Source organism: Pinus tabuliformis, chromosome 2_2 (assembly GCF_031772625.1).
Source record: "Pinus tabuliformis cultivar Carrire ecotype Pingquan chromosome 2_2, CPIR1, whole genome shotgun sequence".
In the NCBI taxonomy this organism is placed as follows: Eukaryota; Viridiplantae; Streptophyta; class Pinopsida; order Pinales; family Pinaceae; genus Pinus; species Pinus tabuliformis.
Window position 1 is genome coordinate 1,084,834,061 of NC_142300.1, and position 14,581 is coordinate 1,084,848,641.

At 41.5% G+C, this 14,581-nt stretch overlaps 1 protein-coding gene across 1 annotated transcript; it reads right to left on the reverse strand.

The window, feature by feature from the left end:
- Nucleotides 1–3,105: 3,105 nt before the first annotated feature.
- LOC149197156 (sister chromatid cohesion protein PDS5 homolog D-like) lies at nucleotides 3,106–14,073 on the reverse strand. The gene is made up of 4 exons (XM_089408580.1): nucleotides 13,108–14,073; nucleotides 12,685–12,970; nucleotides 4,231–4,476; nucleotides 3,106–3,305 (listed from the first exon to the last, which is right to left on the reverse strand). The coding sequence occupies exons 1-4, from the start codon at nucleotides 14,071–14,073 to the stop codon at nucleotides 3,106–3,108; spliced, it is 1,698 nt and encodes a 565-aa protein (XP_089264706.1).
- Between the last annotated feature and the right edge of the window lie 508 nt (nucleotides 14,074–14,581).

Consider the following 14,581-nt stretch of genomic DNA (forward strand, 5'->3'; position numbering starts at 1 on the left):
TAATGAATAAATCAATTACTAATGCTTGAGTCACCAGGTGGTTATTACTATTACAGGAATTTGATATCACAATCGTAGATAGGCCAGGAAAAGAAAATGTAGTTGCTGATTTTCTTTCTCGTTTAAAAACCAATGAAAATGTTCCAGTAGATGATTCTTTTCCTGATGAGTATCTATTTGCAGTATCTGCTCACTCACCTTGGTATGCAGACATTGCCAATTATTTAGTTGCAGGAAAATTACCATCACACCTATCACACAGAGAAAGAAGAAAGATCATCCAACAAAGTGCTACATACAGCTGGATAAGCGGGTGTCTGTTCCATACAGGGATAGATCAAGAAATCAGGAGATGTGTTGGGGAAGATGAGATTTATGACATATTGAAAGCTTGTCACGATGGTCCTTGTGGAGGACATTTTGCAGATAAAAGAACAACTCACAAGGTACTTAGAATGGGTTATTACTGGCCATCACTTTTTAAAGATGCAAAAAAATATGTGAAGGCTTGTGACAGCTGCCAAAGAATGGGCCAGCCCAACCATAGGGATGAAATGCCACTCAACCCTCAGGTAACTCTCGAACCCTTTGAGAAATGGGCATTAGATTTTGTAGGTCCCATTAATCCTCCATCCAATCAAAGAGTTTACATTTTAGTATGCACAGATTACATGACTAAATGGGTAGAGGCCAAAGCACTCATTAAAGCTAATGAAGAAGCAGTACTAACATTCCTATTTGAAGAAATCTTTGTTAGATTTGGACTACCCAGAGAATTAGTCACTGATGGAGGACCTCCTTTTAATTCTCACGGTTTCAAAGATACGCTTCAGAAATATCATATCAAGCATAAGATGACCACACCTTACCACCCCCAAGCAAATGGGCAGGTGGAAAGCACAAACAAGGTCATAGAAGCTATCTTAACAAAAACAATAAAGGAGAATAGAAGGGACTGGTTTCAGCGTTTGCCCGAGGCTCTTTGGGCCTACAGAACCACCTAGAGAAACACAACAGGATTTTCACCCTATGAATTGGTTTTTGGAAAGAATGCTATTTTTCCTGTAGAATTTGAAATTAAAACCTTAAGAACTGCCTTAGCTGTTAACCTTGATTTAACTGATGCACAGACAGCCAGGTTGCAGCAGTTGCAGGAACTGGACGAGAAAAGACTGGATGCCGTCCACCAAACAACTATGATACAGCAACAAAGGAGTAGATGGCATGACAGAACCATTAAGCAAAAGCAGTTCCAGAAAGGTAACTGGGCTCTTCTTTACGACTCACGTTTCGAGAACTTTCAAGGGAAGCTGAGAACAAGATGGCTGGGACCGTATGAAGTGGATACTGTTTTCCCAAATGGAACAGTTAGACTATTAACAATCGATGGAAGCAGAACACCACTGTTAGTGAATGGCTACCGACTTCGGTTGTATCAGCGGCCGGTTTCCAAAGAGGACTTTAAAGCCACTTGCATGGCAATAAAACAGTATTCTTTTCCAGGGGAACTTGCCGTCCCTCAGAACACTTGAATTTCTATTATTTATGTAATTTTTAGGATTAGACATTTTTTTTTTAGGAACTAATAAATCCTGCCAAGGATTGCAATATTATATTTCGAGATTTTGCAGATGTAGCATGGGAAGTAGCTGAGAGCAAAGGCTTCAAAAGGAATTACTGGGCGGACTCCGAATTCCTGTTGCTGCAACACCATTTCCTGTTGCTGCAACACCATTTCCTGTTGCTGCAACACCATTTCCTGTTGCTGCAACACCATTTCCTGTTGCTGCAACACCACTTCCCGTGGCTGCAACACCATGTTGCTGCGGCATTATCCCCGTTGCTGCAACACCACTTCCCGTTGTCCCAACATTATTCCTGTTGCTGTAACACTAGTTCCATTACTCCAGCACATTCCCCGTTTTTACAAACGTTTCCCCCTAATCCCGGTTGCCCCAACGGTAATTTTCTGTTGCTGCAACACCAATCTCGGTGCCACGACAGTGCTTCTTGATCCGAAATATCCTTTCCACACGAAATATACCACCTTTTGTGATGATTACAGTACCTCACCGTCACTCCCCGTCATTATCATTATAAATCACCCATATTCCCGTGCTTTCAGATCCGTGGTAATGATTATAATTTGACAGCAGACGAGAAAAGACTTTTTGACGCAGCGATCCAAAAAGGTAAAGGACGAAGGTACGCACGTTTATGAATAAGCATTAAATAATAGATAAGCGGAAAAAGGTTGATAGGTCCATCAAATGATTGCATTTCCCAATCATATCATTCACACGTAGGAAGGGGGGGGGTTACCAAAGCAATTTCCATAATGGTTAACCACGCCAACCACTGCCACCCTTAATTCTCCCGGTTGTATGTAAAAACTACAGCATGTTACCATTTGTGATGTATACTCTGAGTTGAAATCGGTAGCTCGGCCCCGAATTCTGAAGATTTACCGAGATAACAGCCATGGGAGGAACCCTTATCACTCATGAACCAGGCACGACGCAGTTCTGGAGCTCTTTCCGGAAATTTACCAAATTTTCCTGCAAGCTGGATGGATAGAATATTTCAGGAGACTTCCAGACTTTGATGAGCAGCAAGTCCTGGAATTCACATGCAATTTGACAGAAGGATTCTCTGTCATCCAAGGAATTCAAGTTCCGGTTACGGAAGAATTCATAGCCGAAGTCACCGGACTCCCAGCCACTGGTACAAGGTGGTTCAGCAGGAAGCACTTGATTCTGAACGCGCAGCAAGACTTTCTCCGTCCGGGCGAGGAAGTAGAAACCAAGGGCAGAGGTGTAGCATTGCGGTCGTTACCTCAACCATGGCCAAGAGTCGCTGAATTCGTCAAGCAGTATCTAACATGCGAAGGTCGTTACCAGGTAATCTACCAGCACGACTTCGTTCTGTTAAATCACTTAAGAAATGGTCAATTATTGAACATGCCATATTATTTGCTGGGTTGTCTTAAAAATATGGCACGATATGCTATGAAAGCGAAGAATCTAGCCCTCTCCCTAAAACACCATTGCCTAATCCAACTGCTGATTAACAGAGCTCTTCCTCTGAACATCCCTCCACCCCCCATTAATCCCCATCCGGAGGAAAGAATTCCACAGCCTGTGCAGGGTAGTCCTCATCAAGAAGAGGAGACTCCTCGTGAAGCTGAGGATACACCTCAGCGAGACCAGGAGCCTCCTCAACAAACGGACGACACCCCTGAGGAAACCCCTTCGGAAAACCCTCAGCAGACAGAGCATATTCCCGAACAACCCCAGCAAACACCTCTGCATGTTACAGAAAATGAACAAGAAGCAGCGGAATTAACTGTGTCTCCCAAAAGAACCAATTCTCCCGCCCCCATACTCAGTATCTCTACTGATGATTCCGACGATAATATCCCAATTACGCAGCTTAAACGAAAAATGCAGCAGGCAAAGAAAACCCCAGTAAAAAGAAGAAGAACGAGGGTTTCAACCAAAGCACCCACCACCCCGACTACTGTTCCGACCTCAAGAGCCAGCAGGAAGAGAAAAACACCTCAATTCCCTACCTTTTTACCAAAACGAAAATCGGCAGTAGTTGGATCCCATGATTCCTCCAGCCCACCATCCATTGCCTTAAAACCCCGCACTGCAGCCACTTATCGAAACCCTTCTCCCTCACCCACAGAGGCTGAGATGCAGAGCGTTCATAGCTTCGTGGCATCATATCTTAAGACAGCTGATACACAAGAACCAGCTGCCGACACCCAGAATGATAGTGAGCAAGTGGCTGCAACACAAGAACCAGCCACTACCCCAGGTGACACACAAGAACCACCTATGGGAAATATTGATCAAATTGACGTAGCAGAACCTCTGCCTCCACTGGAATCTACTGTCTGACAGGATCAACCTACTATACCCGCCCTGCAAGAAGAAATTGAGTTTTTGAAAGCTCAGATTTAGGATTACCAGGAAGAGATAATAAGGATCAGGGAAGCATATCAAGAAGAATTCAACCTGCATGTTTTAGCAAGAGCAGCCTCGGCAGCAAAGAAAAGCAAAGATATCGAATATCTGTGTACAAGTTGTGGTGAGATATATGCTCAGGCAGGGTATAGGTTAGTGCAAGAACCAATAGAGGAAGCCCCTGAGGCTGAAAATGAAACAAAGGAGTCTGTTGATGCTGAAGTAAAAATTTCACAATTCTCTGCCGAGACAGAAAGACCTGTTGCTACACAAGAACCAACAGGATCTGTAGAAAAAGCGCAGTCAGCAAGCCCTGTTGACACACAAGAACCAACAGGAGCTTCAGAAAAGGTACAGTCAGAAAGCCCTGTTGATACACAAGAACCAACAGGAGCTTCAGAGGATGTGTAGACAGAAGAACCTGTTTCAGAGGAAGTGCAGACAGAGAAGCATGTTGTTACACAAGAACCAACAGGATCCTTAGAAGAAATGCAGTCGGTAAGACCTGTTGATACACAAGAACCAACAGGTCATCCAGAGAACATGCAAGACCAAGACCAGGAACTTACTGACACACAAGAACCAGTAAGTCCACCTGAAGCTGCACAAGATCAAGAACTTACTGACACACAAGAACCAGTAAGTTCCTCAGAGGCTGCACAGGAACACACAAAGGAGCTTCCCGATGCTATGCAGGAAGAAAAGGAAGAAGAAGATACAGATTCACCCCGGCCTACCCAGACTATTATGGAAGAAGAAGAAGATACAGATTCACCCCGGCCTACCCAGACTACTATGGAAGAAGAGCAAACAGTTTCAGAAGGGAATAAGGAAGAATTGAATTCACCTAGCAAGAAGCAAGGAGCAGAAGAAGAAAAAGAGACAGATTCACCCCGGACCACCAAAATCAATCTGGAGAACAATGAATTAGCCCAACAGGAGGAAGAAGCTCTGGTTAAAGATGAAGAGAAAGATGTTGGATCATCCCAGCCCACTTCAACAGAACAGATGATTCTGGTTGATGCCTGTATGCAAACAGAGCTTCCCACTGTTAGTGATGCATGTGTAGAAACAGAAAGTTTTCTGGAATTGAAACGCATATGGTGGAGAGAATATCATCAGTCTCAAGGCAAAGCATTTGAACAACAGAAAGGGACCTGGTTTGACCATGCCTATAGGAACTGGGAAGCACTGGAACAGTGCAGGGCCCAGTATAAAGAAATTAAGGAACTGAAACACAGGATGTCCCTGATGTTTGAGTTATGCCAAAGGATGCTCGCCACAAGGAAACCCTCCTTCAACTATGCCACATTCTTAAGGGAAAGGCTTGCATTTATTCAGCTGAAGGCCATCAAGGAGGGGAGGCCTCATCAAGTGGTCACAGCAGATCAGTTTATGAAGACTTTTGCAGAGGCGCCCAAAAGCGACCAAAACCTGCTATGTGAATTATACCTCCATAATGAGGTTGTGTCTGAAGAAAGAAACATGAACATGACACCTGTAGTAGGTGACATACAATTGAGAGCTTTCATTTCCTTTTTGGCGAATCAGCTTACCTGGCAAAATGCCTATGTCTCAGGCCTCCAAAACGAACAGAATTGCCTTTTGTGGATTCGGGCTGAACCACAGAACGCTGCCACTTTCATTTTGCAACACTTAAAAATGATAGACAATGATGATATGAAGGATCATGTTATGAGACTGCGAACAGAGGTCCTAACAGACTGTCAGCAGTATGTAAAAACCAAAGCATCATTGGCTGTGAAAGCAAATAAACTATTTTGGGATAACTGCCCCGCAGAAAGAAAAGAATATCACCCGTATAACCCATCAAATCTGCAAGTAGCATTATCAAGGGTACCTCGGTATGTTGAATGCGTGCAACGTTGTGCTGAGAACTGGATGGGATACAAATTCAAGTTCCCACTTTTATGGTTGCCGGGTGATCAGTATAAGGGTCAGTTTGGACTTTCTAACAGAGAAGAGGCAGCAGTATGGAAACATATACGAACTGTTTGTGGTTTCAGAGACAAGTTTGATGTTACTCCCTACAGCTATTGTCTTAGTAATCTCCATTGTTCGTCCCAGTTCTCCGACTCAGACTCAGAGTAGACATTGCATGGGGACATGCAATCTCTTCAGTTGGGGGGGATGTTGGGACTCACAATTGACCTATTTTTGACCTTATCTTTTGCCGTATAATTACCCTTTTGCAGTCATAAGTTGAAAGCTTTTATTTTATAATGACATATTAACCCCAAGGTATGAAGTAACCTTCCGCATATCTATGTTTAATTGTTTATTTCATATTCGTGAATATCTTTATACTTATCCTTGGAAACGCTGACTAAATTGTCAAATAATTGTCTTAAGCTTGCAGGAGTTATAATGTATAGTTGCTGTAACACCAAAAACAGCAACTACGCAGTTGCTGCAACACCAGAAACAACAACTACGCAGTTGCTGCAACACCAGAAGCAGCAACTCCGTAGTTGCTACAGTCAGCAACAGCAATTACCTAAAGCAAGCTATTTTGTAACAGCCACGAACAACAGATGGCAGCTATCTAGAGAATCTTGACGTGGCATAATCAAGCGGAAGTCTAAAGAAAGAAGAACACAGTCAGCATGAACAGCATGGGGAAATGGTGAAGGAATATGAAGATCCCGAGAAGACAGTCAAAGTCAGTTACCCGCCGTGTAACAGCTAAAGCTCAAGAAAAGAATGTATTATCATACTGTTGTAACAGCACTCTGAATTGCTTATTTTTGACAAGACGGGTTAACTGAATAGGCTGTAATACTCTATTGTAATAGATGTCTCCTCTATAAAGAGGAGACATCTACATGAAAAGGGAGTTAGTCGGTGTCTATGGTCAGTCCGTAATTGAGATTCTGAGAACATCAGCAAGTCTGAACTCTACTGTATTTAATCTTTTTGGCAGATGAATATAAAACTGTGTTGAGCACTTAATCCCGTCTTTGTTTTCCTGGGGAATCTTGTGAGAGGGACTGGGCCCACCTTCCTCACAAGATTCACCCATTTACTTTCCTGTCAAGTGTGTAAGTGTGCAGTAATTTCTTTCTGGTACTCTGTTTGGATTTGATAGCATTACCTCTGGTATTCTTTGTTTTGCTAGTACTCTGTTTCATTGATCATTTAAGTTTATTTCTCACCAGTGAATGAGAGTGCAGTGTGCATTAGTAATTCTGATTACAGGGGCAGGTGCTGAACGTCCCCATCTGGAGGATAGGGTCCTGATCCTCTGCCAACAGAGCATCCATTATTTTGCTTTCCAGATTCGTAGTTTTAATTAATTGCTTTCATCTTAACAAGTACTGTAATGACATAGCGTAAGAATTACGTATACTACAGCTTTCGATGCTTTTAGACTTTAAGTACATACAGTACGTAGTAGCCTTTGAAATAAAAAGACTTTCCCTGGTCGACAATTAATGTGGTACTTGAATGTTTAATTCATAAACAATTCAACTAGCCAACAAATGCCAGAACTGCTAAAACTGCAGAGAACTACCGGAACTGCCAGGAATAACCGGACCAACTGGAACTACTAGGAACTGGCGGAATTGCTGGGAAGAGCCGGAGGTTCCAGAACGACTGGGAACCATGAGAGCATCCATGTCCGAAGGAGAGAAGCATACAAAGGACAACTAACTAACATTACGACAGGTGTATGGTACTTAACAGCAAATACACCAAGCATGCAATGTTACATCTAGCATGCATGGGACAACTAGAATGCAACAACAAGCATGCTAAGGACAACAAGCATGCTAAGGATAACAAACATGCTAGGGATACCAAGCAAGCAAGGTGCAACCAGCACAAAGGTCGGTATGAAACATGGTGCAACAATGGCACATAATGCAGTAAAATGATGGGGACAATGACGATTAATGAAGCATCATGAGATGTAGCATAGTGATGATGGGTGCAACATGGTATAGCGCGGTGAGGCGCAACATGATGACGAAACGTAGCAAAACGATAGGTGAAGGAGTCACCTTGGAGAATGAGTTGAACTAGCATGTCTTCAACTCATCTTAGGTATGATCTTCTTAGAGACGAACAATGCTCTTATCTAGATAAGTCAAAGTGTTGAATTTTGTTGTAAACATACTATCTCTCTCTCTCTCTGTGCTGAACTATTAAAGAACATATAAGAAGAATTGATCAAGGGTTTCCCCACATTGGGATTTGTTCCTAGCTAGTGCCACATCGTGTGTCCTCTTGTCTTGGCTTGTCTTTTGCGATTTATTTTTATGTTCTATTTGCAGTTTACTTTAATGCTGATGTGATTGCTAATCTGGAAAAGATATTGAGCTAACAATGAAAATTGAAATAAATTGCTCTAAGCATGGAACATACCAAAAATTAACAGATGTTCACTACTAAGAAACCTGATGTATCTCATTTTAGAATTTTTGGAAGTCTGGTATATTTTCATGTGTTGAAGGAGAAAAGGAATAAATTGGGTGCATCTCGAAAGAAAGGAATCTTCATGGGCTATAGTGAAAACACTAAGGCCTATAAAATCTGTGGCTGGTCAAAGGGAAATCGAGATTAGCCATGATGTCACCTTTGATGAAGATATGGATCTTAGCAAAATTAACAATCTTCCTACTGAAAGGGGATCCAACGAAACTGACACCAGGGAACCAAAGGAAAAGAAAGATGAGATGACGCCTGATGTGGAAGAAGCAATGGATTCTATTGATCCCCCTCTACAAGAGCCTCCTCTTCAAGGAAGAGGCCTTCATGGCTTAGGGGGATGCTTGATGATGTTAAAGGGCATGTTGCACCTAAGGGAACCTTCCAGGAAAGTAAGAAGTCGTCCAAGTATCAGGGATACTTGACCATCATGAGGACACTCATCCAAAATGAGCCTTTGTCATTCGCAGAAGCTATCAAACATCAAGTATGGAAGGATGCTATGACTGAGGAATATGAGTCCATCATGAAAATCGATATCTGGGATGTGGTCCCCAGACCCTAGGACAAAGCAGTTGTCACTTCGAAATGGCTTTACAAGATAAAGCATGTAGTTAATGGAAGTGTGGAAAAGTATAAGGCTTGTTTTGTCGCTAGTGGCTTCTCTCAAAAAGAAGGTATAGAATATGACAAGATATTTTCACCTGTTGCCCGATATACTTCCATCTGCTCGATCATAGCCCTTTCTGCTTCGCAAGGATGGAACCTACGTTAGATGGATGTCAAGACCACGTTCTTGCATCTTTCGATCAAAGAGGAGGTCTATGTGGAGCAACCTGAAGGATTTGAGATTCATGATCGAGAATCTCATGTGTGTCGGTTGAGGAAGGCCCTCTATGGGTTGAAGCAAGCACCCCGAGCATGGTATGAGAGGATTGATAGCTACTTGATGAAGCTGGGATTCACTAGGAATGAAGCCGACCCTAACCTTCACTATAAGGTTGATGATGACAATCCTCTCATACTGGTGTGGTACATTGACGATGTCTTTCTAACTGGTGCAAACCCTCTCATTCAGAAATGTAAGAGGGAGTTGGATTGTGAATTTGAGATGAACGACCTAGGACTGATGCACTATTTCCTAGGACTAGAAGTCTCGCAGAAGCCAGGGGACATTTTCCTATCTGAAGGAAAATATGTGGTGAAGATATTGGAGAGATTCGGTATGGTGGACTGCAAGCCCATGACTACCCTGATGGATCTTGACTTCAAGAAGTTAAGTGGTAGTGCTGCCAGACCCGTTTTAAAAAATGATACCGAGTATCGTCAACTCATTGGAGCATTGATGTTCTTGGTGAAGTCTTGTCTCAATATATGTTTTGCGGTCAACATATTGACTCAACATATGGTTGAGCTTCACCACTCACATTGGATTGGTGCCAAGAATCTATTGAGATATCTTTGTGGCACAATCACTCATGGGTTGAGATACACTATGAGAGATGTGAGACTACATGGATATACCGATGTTGATTGGGTAGGCAGTGTGGTGTACGGAAAGAGCACTTCTGAGTGTTGTTTGTCTTTGGGATCTGCTTCGATATCCTGGATGAGCAGGAAGCAAAAATCGATGGCTTTGAGCACTGCCAAGGCAAAGTATATTGCTACCAGTATGGCCTCTTGTGAGGCGATCTCGTTGTGAAAGCTCTTCAGTGAGATGTTTACATTGGATACCACTATGATCCCGTGGGACAACCAGAGCGGGATTTTTTTATCAGAAAATCCCGTATTTCAAGATCGCTCCAAGCATATCGATATTACGTACCACTATATTTGGGATATGGTGCAGCGAGGAGCAATGGGCTCCAACATATCAATACAAATGAAGAGGTCGCTCACATTTTGATGAAGCCCCTAGGAAAGTTCAAATTACTGACTTTCCAAGAATGACTTGGTGTCATTCAGAGATCCTGTTATGAGGATCGAGTATGATGTATTGAGCTTTAGGAGCTCTAGGGGGGCACGGGGTACTTCCTGGAGTGACATGCGACCAGAGGGTGACTCACCATCCCTTAGTGGTGCACTATGTACAAGGAAAAAGGTTCAACCTTCCCCTTTGACACCTTGCGGCGATTGCAGGATAGGATGATTAGTTCTCCTGTCGGACATGATGATTAGTTCTCTGTGGCGACTGTGGAATAGGATGATTACTTTTCCTGTGGGTCAGGATGATTAGTTCTCTATGGCGACTGTGGAACAGGATGATTAGTTCTCTTGTGGTGACTGTTGGACAAGATGATTCGTTCTCCTATGGACAGGATGATTAGTTCTCCTCTCAAGGCATCCTACCCATGTAGTCTCGAAGTCATGGGAAGTACCTCTCATCTAATGAATGAGCAGGGAAATGGGGTTAGGGACCATATTACTATCGATGGACGCATCATTGTATCTACCATACTTGCTATCCTAAGATGACCTCCATTGATATGGGATCAATGATACTGATCTAGGATCAGTGAGAGTGGTATGACACTCTGAGACTGACTTCAGGTGAGTGGAGGATGTTATGATACATCCTTGATCATTTCTTCTTATTCATAGTTCGAGCAAAGAAGAGTAGAGCAGGTTTGAGCAATGCAGGGCAGTGCATTTGTTGGTTGGGATAGAAGCAATGGTGAGGGGGATTGCAGATGGAGTTCTTCCTAGTTGAGAGGGAGTGCTAAAATTGGTAAATAGGGCCAAACTACATGTGGGTAACATAATTTATGGCGGCTGATATTTTTCCTAAATTCCTCTTGTCGAGAGGTGTAGGATTGATCTAAAGATCATTTGATTTCGACAAGTATTTATGGAGATATGAATTTATTTGTATTTACTTCACAAATTGTCAAGGTGAGCCAAGAGTTAAATGTGTGGCACACATGTCGAGTGAATCATACAAATACAAGAAAGGTTGATTCATTTTCTCATCATCTCATCTCACTCATTCTTCTCTCTTGTTCTTTAGCTTTGGGTTATATAAGGAGCAACTCACATGTGGGAAGAAGGAGGACACATTAGGGCAAGGAGGACACTAAAAGGAGGATGCAAAAGTTGCTAAAGGTCTCTTTGACTTGGGTTGACCAAGAATTGACTCATCAAGGGTGCAGTTTTGGTGTCGCTACTTCTCCTAAGCAGGCCGCAGATTTTGGCACAAAAATCAAAGCAATCCATCCACAGGTTTGGCCAGTGTTGACTACCCTAGTTTTGGGGAGCAAGTTGACTTCAGTCCACAACAGTTTGACTATGTTTTTGGGGCTATTCAAGGGCTGTTTCTTTAGGCTGTTCTAGGGCTAGTTGACCGGAAATTGACCAAGCTTATTGGAGGTCAATTTTGACAAAGTTTGACTTTGCTAATCTAGGGTTTGTTGCTGCTAATATAAAATTACAAAATTCTCATTTTGTACTATTTCTCTCTGCTAAACTATTGAAGATAAAAGAAGATTTGATCAAAGGTTTCCATCAATTAGGGTTTGTCCATGGCTAGCCGCCACATATTGTGTCTCTTGTATTGATTTGTTTTGTGTTGATGGTTTAATGTTCTATCTGTGCTTTACTTAATGTATATGTGATTGATAATATGCAACTAATAAAAAGGAAAGAAGTAAACTGCTCTAACAATAAAACATACCATAATTTAACACATATAAATATAAATGTCATCATTTAATAACATCCACCTCTCTAACTCAACATCATAACGGTAGTTCAATTAAATTCCACATTAACACTTCAATTATATGCCAACAGAAACAGGGTAGAGAATACTACCTTAAATTTGGTCCAAAACAAGATAATGTCCAATAATGCACATAAATGAAGCCTTACAGACCATTGAAATGTTTCAAAGCACTCTCACATTCGTTTAACAGGTAATCCAAGCATTCAACAATCTAAGCTGCTAATTAAAAGCTGATCCTTGCTCATGTTTTGAATCCAGTCGTTAAGCCTTTTGAGTTGGCAAAACAGAAACGAACTTTTATAAATATTTGCATGAGCTTTCGAGACAAATATCCATCCATCGTTCTCTGCAACAGAAGCAATGGATAAATCCTACGATCATCGTTCTGATTGGTGAAATATACGGAGTGAAACATAAGAATGTCAGAATAAAGCAAATATATTAAACACGCTATGAACATTAACTAAACAATCCATCCAGAGAGAAGGAAATTAGTTTAAGCATAGTAAATCATGGAGAAGGGCATTACTTATCACTTACATTCTAGACGAGTTACGTGGTCAATAAACTCCCAGCGCTGTTTCCAAAGTTGAAGTTTTTCACGATCACCATCGAAATATAATATGGTGTGCCTCTTCGACTTGGGGTCATACGATTCAACAACCCCCTCATAGAACTCCTTATCCGAAGGCCACCACACCTTTATCTTTCGTCCAACGAACTTCTCATCTTCTCCGAATGCTTCTACAGTCTTCTCCGTTTCCGAAATGTTCTTCCTCCTGGGCGGCCTGTTAGGGTTTGAGGGATTCGGCACTGAAAGATTATTCTTCGGTTCGCCAACTTTGCCTTCTGTTAAACCTACACCACTGTAACCCTTATCTTCGCTGTCTACCATCGGGTAGGGCTTTCTCTGACGCGTGATTGTTTTATCGCCCGCTGTTGTCTAGGCGCATTGGAACTTACCGGCTTTTTCTCAGCTTCTTTTTTCCTCTTCTTACTCATTTTTTCAGCCCTAATCAATTCAGAGCTTGAAACTTGGTTTGGATTATTCACAGAAGTTGCAACTGGCTCTGCATTACCGCTTCCTGGTTGCAATATAGCCTCTGGACTCGCAGTTGTATATTGTGTAGCATTAATCTCCTGATTTCCTTCCCTGCAGATATCATAAACAATTTCGTTGTACCCATGTACACAACTGCAAATATTTTCCTGATTGGATGAAATTTTTGCTGTAAAATACGGCCCTAGCTTTTCAGCACAACATGCGACGACATCCAAGCATAACGAATGCGCAGCCGGTGAAGAATCCCTCATTCCTTTTCTCAAGTTGATGAGTAAAACAGACAAAAGTTCCTCCGATATATCATCGCTTTCATCCAAAACCCCAGACATAATCGTTTTCATGGAGTCATACACATCATTAGAGAAATTATTCTGAGAAACAGCAGAAAGCAAATGTTTGAACATATCAAGGACCAGGTGGTCTAATTCAAGGTCCAGCATAACTGTCCACAACTTGATCTCTCCAACGGTTTTGAGAATTACAAACCTTCTTTTAAAGGATGAACTGTTAGCCTCCTCCAGTTCCTTAAAACTTCCCACAATGAGTTTAAATATCCCTTTCATCTCTTCTTCCTTGTATGGTTCGTCAGGCGCCGTTATTCTGGCGATTTGGGTGAAGCAACTGATGACCAACAGCATTACATCTTTGTCAGGGTGCCTCATAAGGTATGGAGCTACCAGAGAAACATGTGAAGGGAACATTGCTTCGAGAGTTGATACGGAAGGTGCTTGTTTTACCAAGAGCAGGCAGGACTCAACTTTCTCTAAAGCTTCAAGTAGCTCATCCTTCGATGTCGGTGGAATTTCTAGCCTCCTCCCTGCTTCAAACAGTTTATGCTCGAGTTCAAGCTGTTCAACATTTTCCATTCTTCGTTAAAACCACTTCAACAGCAGAGAGAAATCAATCGAGGAGAGAGAGAATACGAAGAGTAATGACAAGAGAGTTTTTAGAATGGTTGGGCAGTACATGTGTATAATATGAATATATTTTATAATTTCTATTTTTTGGGTTCAAACTCCGTTTTACCAATGTAAATAGTATGAATTTTGTGATATAATGTAAATAATAATCTTTTTCACATTAATTACATCATTTAAGATTTGGTTCAACCAATTAAATATATATTATAAAATAATGATCTGGTCAAGATATTTTTTATTTATAATATAATGATCTGGTCAAAATATTTTTTATTTTATTTAGTTAAGATATTTTTATAATTTCAAAAAAGAGTAGTTTAAAAACCTACAAAATAGCTCACAAATTTGGTGAAGATTATAACAAATTTGAGCCTTTTTTTTAAATTTTGGTTACACCAATCAAACTTCGAGAACAATTTTGTTACATCCTTAAACAATGCCATTTCAAAATATA

Bases quoted from the DNA above. Each gene is read 5' to 3' on its own strand.
- LOC149197156 (XM_089408580.1), bottom strand. From the start codon at position 14,073: ATGGAAAATGTTGAACAGCTTGAACTCGAGCATAAACTGTTTGAAGCA. The intron at 12,971-13,107 runs GTAAGTTCCAAT...GGCGAACCGAAG, and splicing joins AAGAAGCTGAGAAAAAGCCG to AATAATCTTTCAGTGCCGAA. The intron at 3,306-4,230 runs GTCTTTCTGTCT...TGTAACATGCAG, and splicing joins TGGTTCTTGTGTAGCAACAG to AGGTGTTTGCTGGGGTTGTT.